This window comes from Rattus norvegicus, chromosome 11 (assembly GCF_036323735.1).
Source record: "Rattus norvegicus strain BN/NHsdMcwi chromosome 11, GRCr8, whole genome shotgun sequence".
In the NCBI taxonomy this organism is placed as follows: domain Eukaryota; kingdom Metazoa; phylum Chordata; class Mammalia; order Rodentia; family Muridae; genus Rattus; species Rattus norvegicus.
In genome coordinates, this window is record NC_086029.1 from 46,585,423 (window position 1) to 46,595,911 (window position 10,489).

General features: G+C 49.8%; 1 protein-coding gene across 3 annotated transcripts in view; it reads left to right on the forward strand.

Moving 5' to 3' along the window:
• The window catches only part of Dop1b (DOP1 leucine zipper like protein B), a 101,544-nt gene extending 91,365 nt beyond the window's left edge, over positions 1–10,179 (forward strand). The window contains exons 29-37 of one of the 3 annotated variants that reach the window (NM_001191660.2): positions 444–553; positions 653–799; positions 2,825–2,886; positions 3,953–4,081; positions 5,990–6,126; positions 6,699–6,751; positions 7,311–7,472; positions 8,900–9,029; positions 9,710–10,179. In NM_001191660.2, coding sequence (NP_001178589.2) covers positions 444–553; positions 653–799; positions 2,825–2,886; positions 3,953–4,081; positions 5,990–6,126; positions 6,699–6,751; positions 7,311–7,472; positions 8,900–9,029; positions 9,710–9,961 — 1,182 coding nt within the window. In that variant the 3' untranslated portion in view covers positions 9,962–10,179. Of the gene's footprint in view, positions 1–443; positions 554–652; positions 800–2,824; positions 2,887–3,952; positions 4,082–5,989; positions 6,127–6,698; positions 6,752–7,310; positions 7,473–8,899; positions 9,030–9,709 lie in introns of those variants that run through there. The other 2 variants (XM_039088417.2, XR_005491035.2) reach the window with 2 other exon arrangements.
• Positions 10,180–10,489: the final 310 nt, after the last annotated feature.

The following is a 10,489-nucleotide window of genomic DNA, read 5'->3' on the forward strand; positions in this document are numbered from 1 at the left end:
CTGGCCTCCATTTTCCATGTGCTGGGATTAAAGGTGTATGCCACCATAGCCCAGTGTCTCTTGTTTTCTTCTTTTTTCAAAAGTATATTATTGATCTGTTTTTTGTTTGTTTTTCTGTGCATTGGTACCTTGCCTGCATGTATGTCTGTATTAGGGTATTGGATTCCCTGGAACCAGAGTTAACAGTCGTGACCTGCTACTGGGTCCCCTGGAAGAACAGTCAGTGCTCTTAACCACTGAGCCATCTCTCCAGCCCCATGTCTTGTTTTCTTTTCTTTTTTTTTTTTTTTTTTTTTTTTTTTTTTTTTTTTTTGGTTCTTTTTTTCGGAGCTGGGGACCAAACCCAGGGCCTTACGCTTCCTAGGCAAGCGCTCTACCACTGAGCTAAATCCCCAACCCCCATGTCTTGTTTTCTTAAAGGAATTCTGCCTCATTTCTTTTAGGTTCTGGCCTCTCTCCTGGACATGGTTTATCGCAGCGATGAGAAAGAGAGGGCAGTGCCGTTGATCTCCCGTTTGCTGTACTACGTGTTTCCTTACCTACGCAATCACAGGTGACGCTCGCTCACACGCTCACACACTGTCATCACGCGCGCCCACATCATGTGTGTCCTCTGAGAAGTTTTCTTTGACCCTGCATTCTCTTCCCTTAGTGCATACAACGCCCCCAGCTTCCGAGCCGGCGCCCAGCTGCTGAGCTCCCTGAGCGGCTACGCCTACAGCAAACGGGCATGGAAGAAGGAGGTGCTAGAACTGTTTTTGGACCCTGCTTTCTTTCAGATGGATTCTTCTTGTGTTCAGTAAGAAACTGTGTTTCTATAAACATGTGCTCTCTTTAATCCCAGATCTCAGGAAGCAGGAGCAGGCAGCTCTCTCAGGCCAGCCTGGTCTACTGAGTGAGTTATGGGCCAGCCTGGGCTACAGAGTTCCAGGACAGCCAGAGCTACACAGAGAAACCATGTTTTGAAAAACAAAACAAACAAAAGAAAACAAAACCCCATGTACTCAGAGTCTTCAGTGCTTGGGTGCATGACCCGTGGAGCGGAAATGAAAGTAGACCATTGTGTCACCTCAGCTCCTTGGATGTCCCTGTCATGTTGGTCATGTTAGTCCTGTCTTTGCTGAGAAGATGTTAATCCTTCAAAATACCGAGGTAACCCTTTATCAAAGGATTAAGAGAGCCTGTCATTGGTAAAGAGTATGATGGAAGGTTCAGGAATACGTTCATCTCCATCATGAAAGACTTGGCCCTATTGAGCCCAGAGCCCAGAATGTCTCTGGCAGTATGTCTGCCTGGCTTGCTGGCTCATGCACACCATGACAGTAGTGGGTGAGGGACATGGAGACCCTAGGGGACAAGACACTGAGCAAGATGTTCCTGTGCCTTTTCCTCAGAGAGCAGGAAGCCTGCTCAGGGCCTCCTGAAGCCCAGGCTTCCTGGGGGGTATGTGTATGTGTGCTTTGAGTGAGTGTGATTATATGAGCTTGTGTGTATGCACAGCTGGAGGCTGGAAGTTCACTTTTTGCACCACACACAGATTCAGACTCAAGCCCTTAGGCTTGTGCGGCAACCATTTTACCAACCCAGCCACACTGCATTAAAGTGGTATTTCATTTAATCGTGTGTGTGTGTGTGAGTGTGTGTGTGCACACATGCGTGTGTGTGTGTGCATGTGTGTGTGGAGATTAGAGGACAACCTGTAGGAGCCATTGTCTCTGAGCATGTGGACTCGGGATGGAGCATAGGTCCAGGAATACTGAGGACACGGTATTAGTGCTCTTTAGCGCTCTTGCCCTGCTCTGTGTTGTTTCCTTTATGGAGAGCTGGAGACATTCATTTCACTCCATAGGTTGGGGTTATGAGAAAGGCCTTTGCTTGGCCAGTTCCTCCTACTAAAACCATGAGGGTGTCACCTCTGTAGAGAGTGGGACCCGAGATAATGGAACTGATAACTCATGCACAGCCAACTCACTCAGAGCACAGCTTACACTCTGAGGGTTAAGGACAGTCACCTGAGTGAGTGTTCTCATGAGGTCAAGCTGTACACAACACGGACGAGCTGCACACGGGGAAACGTGTTCCTCGTAGAGCTGCACGTGTGAAGGGAAGCTGAGGCACTTGATTGAATAGCAGCAGCAATAATGAGGAGTCTGAGGTAGACTCCCTGTCCATTACACCACGGAGGAACATGGGAACACGCAGTTCTGTGTTCTGAGAAAACTGAGGTCATGATACTTTTGTTTTCTTGGAGTGGTCTCACAAACACTCAACATTCCCACATGACTCCATTCCCACACCATGTTCTGACAAATGTGGGTGACAAGATTCCAGAGAGCAGATTTCTTTTTCCTAACGTTTTACAGACTCATTTTCTGTGGGGGAGAATGTAGTATATGTGTGGGGGCTTGGGGGTTGTATATGCATGGGACGGGGGACATGGTATATTGTGGGGTGTTCATGCTCCAGTGTACACGTGTGCAGAGGCCAGAGGTGGATGTCTGATGTCCTGCTCTAGCTGTCACCCTCCACTGTGAGACAGGGTCTCACTGAACCATATGCAAGGCTAGCAGCCAGCAAGCCCGTGGTCTCCGTCTCCTTCTCTGCCGTGCTGGGGCTGCATTCGTGAGTGAGCATCCAGGCCTGGCTTTTACCCAGTGCTGCAGTTTGAGCTTGGGGCCTCCTCAGGCTCACACAGCCATCTCTCAGCCCCGCAGAGCGGTTTAGCAGCTCTTGGAGGCGTCGGAGGCATGTTATTTTCTTGATGCTTGTTATCAAACTGTCATCAGACGCATATTTAACTAATTGTGCCTTTTCGTACATCCAGCTGGAAGTCCATCATCGACCATCTTCTGACTCACGAGAAGACAATGTTTAAGGATTTGATGAGTAAGTCTCTAGTCAGTTGTCACACTTGTGGTGCCCTCATGCTGAGTTTCTACCCCGTCCGACTCTCTCCATGTGGCCCTGGCCGTTCAGGAACTTGGCCTTGAACTCGCAGAGACCTGTGTAGCTCTGCCTCCCAGTGCTGGGGCTAAAGATATGCACAGCACACTCTGGCCCGGCAGACTTCTGTGATGCTGAGTGGAGAGCTGTTGGCAGGCCTTGACTGCCCTGTGTGTCCCAGCTTCCGGTAGACGGTGCTGCTGAAAGCCTTTAGGCCACAGCTGGCCGCCTTTAGTTGAAGGTCGTGAGTCTGCTATCATTTATTACGAATGCCTCTAGTTTTCAGGTGGAGTCTCTCTCTGTAGGTGGCTGTCTTCACACCCTCAATCTTTATGCCTTGGCCTCCAAATGCCAAGGTTATGAGTCAGCACCTCGATGCCCAACTTAGATGACCATGTCCACACCTCCCACTCTTTCCTGACTCCTGACACTGTGTGTCGTTACTGAAATGAGTGGATTGGTTTCGTTGTTGTTTGGGGGCACAAATTGGACTTGGTGGAATTGTTTGGTTTTGGCATTTTGTTGTTGAAAAGGTCTTGCCCTTTGGCCCAGAGTACCTGGAACTCATTCTATAGCCCAGGCTGGCTTCAAACTGCTGGCAATCCTGCTAGCATAGCCCGAGTGATTATAGACATGAGCCACCGCGCCTGACTGAGATGGTTTGTTTTAAGGAGTGCAGGGTTGACTACTATGCATTCTCAAAGGGGGTCCTAACTTTTGGATGGGTCACAAATTGGATCCCACCACTCTCTGCTGTGCTTTCCTCACACAGGAAGTGGGGGTCACAAATTGGATCCCACCACTCTCTGCTGTGCTTTCCTCACACAGGAAGTGGGGGTCACAAATAATTGGATTCCCCAGGTTGTGCTCCTATGCTTCCCCCCCACACTGTGCTCCCACCACAACCCCCATTGCTGTGTTCCCACCACTCCCCCCCCAACCCCATTATGCTCCCACCACTCTCCCCCATGTGCTCCTCTCACAAGCTGACTGCTGTGCGTTTTTCCAGACATGCAGAGCAGCTCCTTAAAACTCTTCTCCAGCTTTGAGCAGAAGGCCATGCTGCTGAAGCGCCAGGCCTTTGCTGTCTTCAGTGGCGAGCTTGACCAGTACCACCTCTACCTTCCGCTGATACAAGGTAGGAGCCCATCCCAGACTGTGTGCATCCGCCAGGGAGACATGGCGCTGCTGGGGATTTCATGGTGAACAAAGATGTCACAGCTCTGGGGCCTGGAAGGTCCAGACGTGCATGTGACCAGGGGTGTCTAACACAGAAGGGACCAGACTTGTCCCCTTGTCCCTTTATGCTAGGACCAAACCCACCACGAGGGCTTGATTACCCTCATGAGTAGGTAATCACTGATTAATGTGGGGGTGGGTGTTGCACCCCAATCCTTTTTTTTTTTTTTTCGGAGCTGGGGACCGAACCCAAGGCCTTGTGCTTGCTAGGCAAGTGCTCTACCACTGAGCTAAATCCCCAACCCCATCACCCCAATCCTTTTAGTTTGAAAATCCCTTCTCCTCCCTGTTTCCCATGAGGTCCAGGGGAGTTGTAGTGATACAGAAACTGGGCTTTGCTTAGGCCAGAAACCTTCTAACTGCAGGTTCCTGTTTTTAAAACACAATAGCTACTGCGTTGTATCATTACGGCAGGGTCAGATATAGTGAGTGTGTAAACACACATGCCTGCACTATTCACTAAACAATAGCCCAAGATATTGTCCCCCAAAACTTCATTTCATTCATTCATTCATTTAGAGACAGGGTTTTTCTGTGTAGCCCTGACTGTCTTGGCACTCACTTTGTAGACCAGGCTGGCCTCGAACTCACAAAGATCTGCCTGCCTCTGCCTCCCAAGTGCTGGTATTAAAGGCGTGCACCACCATGCCCACAGAGTTAAAGAGAATAAAAATGAATGTTTTAAAAAGGGATGAGAGGGGGTTGGGGATTTAGCTCAGTGGTAGAACACTTGCCTAGCAAGCGCAAGGCCCTGGTTTCAGTCCCCAGCTCCAAAAAAAAGAAAAAAAAAAAAAGGATGAGAAAGGGGATGCTATGAGGGGATGTTGAAGGAGCCACTTTAGAATGATCTCCAGAATGTAGGAAAAACATGGCTTCTAGGAGTTTTGTTTGTTTAAACAGCCTTGGGGAGCACCAGTGGGGAGTTTCACTTTGAACAGTTTAATTAACACAGTGTACATGACATGACAAGGGGTTGCCAGATTCGACTTAGGTTCTAAGTTAGAAGCTGCTGTCAGCAGCACAAGGCACGCCTTAACCCTGAGCGGCCACCGTCCTAACCGGGATGGCCCTGCCCAGAGCCGGGTACAAGCGGCTCAGAGTGCTGCCTTGGTGACAGCAATGGAGAGATGGGTATACGGGTGGTGATGGCGCAGTCACGGCTGCTTGAGGATGAGATGAAGTCCGTGGCATGTGGACTGCCATCAATAATGTGGGCACTTACTGTCATCAGGACAGGTGGAAGGCTGAGGCAGGCTCATGTGTGGAAGCTAACCTGGGCTACAGAGCAAGACCCTGTTGGGTGTTTATGGCACAAACACATACCCTTTGCTTCTCCCTGTTTCCCAGGAGTCTCAGACTGGCCTCAAACTCTCTGTGGATGATAGATGGTGCTACCATGCCCGTTTTGTGTGGTGCTAAAAGAAGAAGCCATGCGTGATTCCATGCGTGCTAGGCAAGCACTGGGCCTACTAAGCTGCACCCTCCACCCAGCATTGGGCCTACTAAGCTGCACTCTCCATCCTCCCCTCCTTATTTTTTTTTAAGACAAGGAGTGGGGGTCACTCAATAGTCCTGGTTAGCACAGAACTCACTATGTGGAGCAGACAGGCCCTGCATGTGTGGCAATGCTGCCTCAACCTGGGAGTACAGGCGTGTGGGCCGGCTTGTGTAGGAAGCTAGGACTCGTCTCTGCGCTGGGTTGTCGTCAAAACGTCCACACTGATCACAGTTTTATTTTTCTTTCGTAGCTAATCAGAACCCCAAACTGCATATTTGTGTGACTTCTCTAAAATCTTCTTTTCCCTAGAGCGCCTGACAGACAACCTCAGAGTCGGACAGACGTCCATAGTTGCTGGTCAGATGTTTCTTTTTTTCAGAGTTCTGCTGCTAAGAATCTCTCCCCAGCACCTGACCTCGCTGTGGCCCATCATGGTCTCTGAACTGGTGAGTGCGTGCTCCACTTTTAGGCAGGATTGGCGCTTTTATAAATGCCTTTCCTTTTCTTTATTATTTTTCGGGGGTGTTAGTTTTTGGTATTTCAAGGCAGGGTTTCTCTGTGCAGCCCTGGCTATTCTGGATCTTGCTCTGTAGACCAGGCTGACCTCAAACTCACAGAGATCCACCTGCCTCTGCCTCCAGAACACTTGAGATGCCCTACCTGTACCTAAGCACACTTTGATATTATCTGTGATTTTCCTTCTGTTGGTTTGTGGTTCTGCTGATCAGTCCTGGGACTCCACCCTGTCTGGCTCCATTCTCAAATCTGCTAGGGGTTGGCTTAGTTTCATTTCTTTTCCTTTTGTTTCCTTTTCTTTTCTTTTCTTTTTTTTTTTTTTTTGGAGATAGGGTTTCTCCAAAGCTGGCCGAAAACTCAGAGATCCCCCTGCCTCTGCCTCCGGAGTGCTGGGATTAAAGATGTACGCACCCACTGCCTAGCCTGCTGTTCTTTACATAGATAAACTTAGGCGAACGTGATCTCTCCCAAAGAGTAACTTGAATACCATTTTCTCCCTAAGATCCAGACATTCATACAACTTGAGGAAGATCTGAAAGAGGAAGAGGAGTCGAGGTAAGCCGTGTAAGCTCCAGGTGCACGCTGGCAGGTGATGAGTTAGATGTGGGGTGTGACTGCCACACCTCCTGCTGTCCTCTGGAGTCCTCGTGGGGGCCCAGCCAGTGTTATGATGTAGGCATTCATTTCATGTGTGTGCATGTGGGCCTGTGTGTACGCACATGCACCATGTCCATGCCGTGTCAGAGGAAGGCTGTGGAAGACATCACTTCCCCCAGACCTGGAGTTACAGGCAGTCGTGAGCTCTCCAGTTGGGTGCTGGGAACCAAAGTGGCATCCTCTAGAGCAGCAGCAATGGCTCTTAACCGCAGAGCCAGTCTAACCTCTCTCTCGTTTTCAGACAGGGTCTCATATACCATCATTTGTCTCCAAACTGGCTCTGTACCTGAGGGTAACCTTGAATGAGTCCTCTTGTCCCCACAGCCCCTCGACAGGCATGCGCCACGGTGCCTCGTTGTCTCCAGATCCACTAGCAGGGAAATGTGTCCTAAGGACTTTCCTAAGCAAACCAAGTTCAACAGGAACGTATAATGAAAATTTCCTTTTGAATTTATAGAAACAGCAACAAAATAAACAGAGTAAAAGTGCCAGCTGCTGATGGGACTGGGCCTTCAGGCGGGGCCGTGACCCCCAGTGACCTCATCATGTACCTCTCCGCTTGCAAGTTCCTGGACACAGCGCTTTCCTTCCCACCCGACAAGATGCCCTTGTTTCAGATGTAAGTGGGATGAGCCTTTGAAGTCCTTTGAAGTCCAAGTTTTCCCTGCTGTCAGGCCCTTCGCTTCTCTTTCATGTATAGGGAGTGTGTGAGAAGCTGCTGGATCCGAGCATCTTGTGAGCAGCGAAGCCTGAGTTTCAGATTTCCCCAGCAGCTGCGGCTTCCTGGCTTGGCTCACAGTCCTGTTTGTGCATCATCTCTGTGAGATTCAGCACTTTCACTGTCTGCTGAGATGGCCTGGCCACTGAACGCCTGTGACTGGGTCACTGCCAGTGCGCAAGTGCCTGCGTGTGCACGTGTGTGCATGAGGTGTGTGTGTGTGTGCCTGTGCGTGTGTGCGTGTGTGCGTGTGTGTGTGTGTGTGTGTGCGCGCGCACTGCACTTGCTCCTGCGTGTGTGTGTGTGTGTGGCTCCTGTCATCTGCTGCAGTTAGATGTGGAAGCTTTATTTGGAGCGTGGCCTCTCAGGTCACTTGGCCTCTTTGGCACGCATTTCCCTCCGGCTTAAAACAGCTGTTGCTGCCTTGGGTTTCATGCCTGGCCCCAGAGGCGACTGGTCTCTTACTTGCCCTGACAAAGAGAGTAGTGATCATTCAACACTTGTGCATTCTCTTAAACAGCAGACTGAAAAGGCTACACACGATAGCTTCCATGTGTGTGATATTCTAGAAAACAGCATCATAGGAACAGGAGCAAAGGGCGGTGGCTGCTGAGGACAGTTTAGGGCAGTGAGGCCACACTGGTCCTGCTGGGGAGAGATCAGTAGTCTTGCAGCATCAAGGGGGCCATACTTGGGTGAGTTGCTTGTTGGTGTAGGTCAAGCACTTGCCACAGACTGCTCTGTATGTGATGTCTGCAGAAGAGCTGTGCATGACCACATCAGATCTGAGGAAACGTCACTCTGTTAGGTTTCCCTGCAAACTAAAAAGAAAAAAAGGAGGCTGTGTAAGGAGGGGCTTCCCACAGCCCCTGTGAACAGCAGCCTATGTATGGTCACCAAAGCTGGAGACAGCCTGCGTGTCTATCCGCAACAGATGGACAGGCAACATGTGGTTTATCCATGTGACGAGACATCAGTCAGCAGTAAAGAGAGACAAGAGCCTGCCGCCTGCTGCTCTAAGAACACACTGGGGCGACAGAGGTGGTCCTCTAAGGGGCACATCCCATTCCACTCCTGCAAGTTCAGAATGAGAGAAGTGCATGGACAGGAAGTCAGTCAGAGGGCTGCCTAGGTCTGTGCCCCAGAGGCTGAACAGTAATGGCTGAAGGAAGTAGGACTTCTAGGGTCAGTAAAGCTCTGAAACTGATTATGCTACACATATATAATGCATCTATGAAAGTCGTAGAATGTAAATTACACCAACCAAACCATTGCAGACCGTTTACATGAGCCCTGCATCAATGTGCCTGGCTGTTTGTTTCCTGCAGTTATAGATGGGCATTTGTTCCAGAAGTGGACACTGAGCACCCGGCCTTCCTGTCAGAGCTGGAAGAGAATCACCAAGAGTGCAGACCTCACACTGTCAGGATTCTAGAACTTCTGAGGTTAAAATATGGGGTAAGTGCTTTTAGAAATGACACCCTCAGGCCAGAGATGTAGCTCAGCTGGGAGAGTGCTTGCTTGGCGTGAGGCGCCCCGGGCTGGATGTACAGCCATGTATAACTGAACAGAGTCCTGCATACCTGCAGTCCCAGCACTTGGGAAGGAGAGGCAGAAGGATCAGAAGTTGAGGGTCATCCTTGGGCACATAGTGAATTCAAGGACAGCCCAGACTGTGTAAGACACTGTCTCTAATCATCATCATCATCATCATCATCATCATCATCATCATCATCATCACTGCAAAGGAGAAAAGAGTATGCAGTGTGAAGTCCTTAATGTCACTTGGGTTTTAAGGGCTTCAAAACGTCTTCTCATAGCTTTAAGGCTTGGGATATTTAGAAGTTCCATCCCTGGTTTTTTCCATGTCACAAACAACTCCTCCAGTTACTGGGAACTAAGGCTGGGTTTCCCCTGTGTCTCTTTGGCTCTGAGTCTGGGAAGAGGAGGTGCCTGCTAGGAAGAATGGCCAAGCTGGAGTTGCGTGGGACTGAGGAGGAATCCCTGGCAGAAAGGGTTAGAGACCTAGAGTGTGAGGCTCACATTAGCTGGCCTGGCTGACAGGCCCTGCCACAGGTGTGCTGGGAAGGCATCGCAGAGCTGCCCAGGTCACTTGGTGGCTTCCGGTCTTTCTGCAGGAAATCAGCAGCTCCGAGGAGATCACCAGGAAGAAAGAGTTTCCTCTCTTGCGCCAACATTCAGTTTCCTGCATCAGGCAACTGATACCATTCTTCAGGACATTAAACTGTGCTTTCAAAACCCAAAGCCAGCTGCCTGCTGATGTGCCGGGAACCACAGTGCCAGAGTTCCCTGTCGCAGACAGCCTGAGGGTCCTGCAGCAACTGGAGGAGTGTGTGGAGCAGGACTTTCTGGAGTATCCGGAGTGTTAGCGCCTGGGCGGGCTTCCTCATTCTCCCCATCCCTGACAAGGACAGGGGTGTTCTATGAAGAAGAGGGGAGCTGGGGGATTTGAGTCAACCCTGCCAGCCCCGAAGCAGCCAACCATGCCTCCCTTAAATGCCTTGTAATATATTTCAGTCCCTGTTTGTATTTCTTCCTCCGTTTATGTAATGGAAATAAAATTAATATATCATCTAATATCCCATAAGTGCCATGTGTAAAGATTAAGTACTTTTTTTTTTTTTGGTTCTTTTTTTCGGAGCTGGGGATCGAACCCAGGGCCTTGCGCTTCCTAGGTAAGCGCTCTACCACTGAGCTAAATCCCCAGCCCCATAAGATTAAGTACTTTTGTTCCTTAGGCAAACACATAGGTCTTTCTCTGCTATTTCTCCAAAACTTCATGCAAATCGTTTATTGGGTTGACAAGATATAAGCAGGCTAAAGCTTTCAGGGCCCACAGTGGACAAGAGGACAGATTTCCCCCCAGATTGTCCTCTGACCTCCACACTGGTACACAC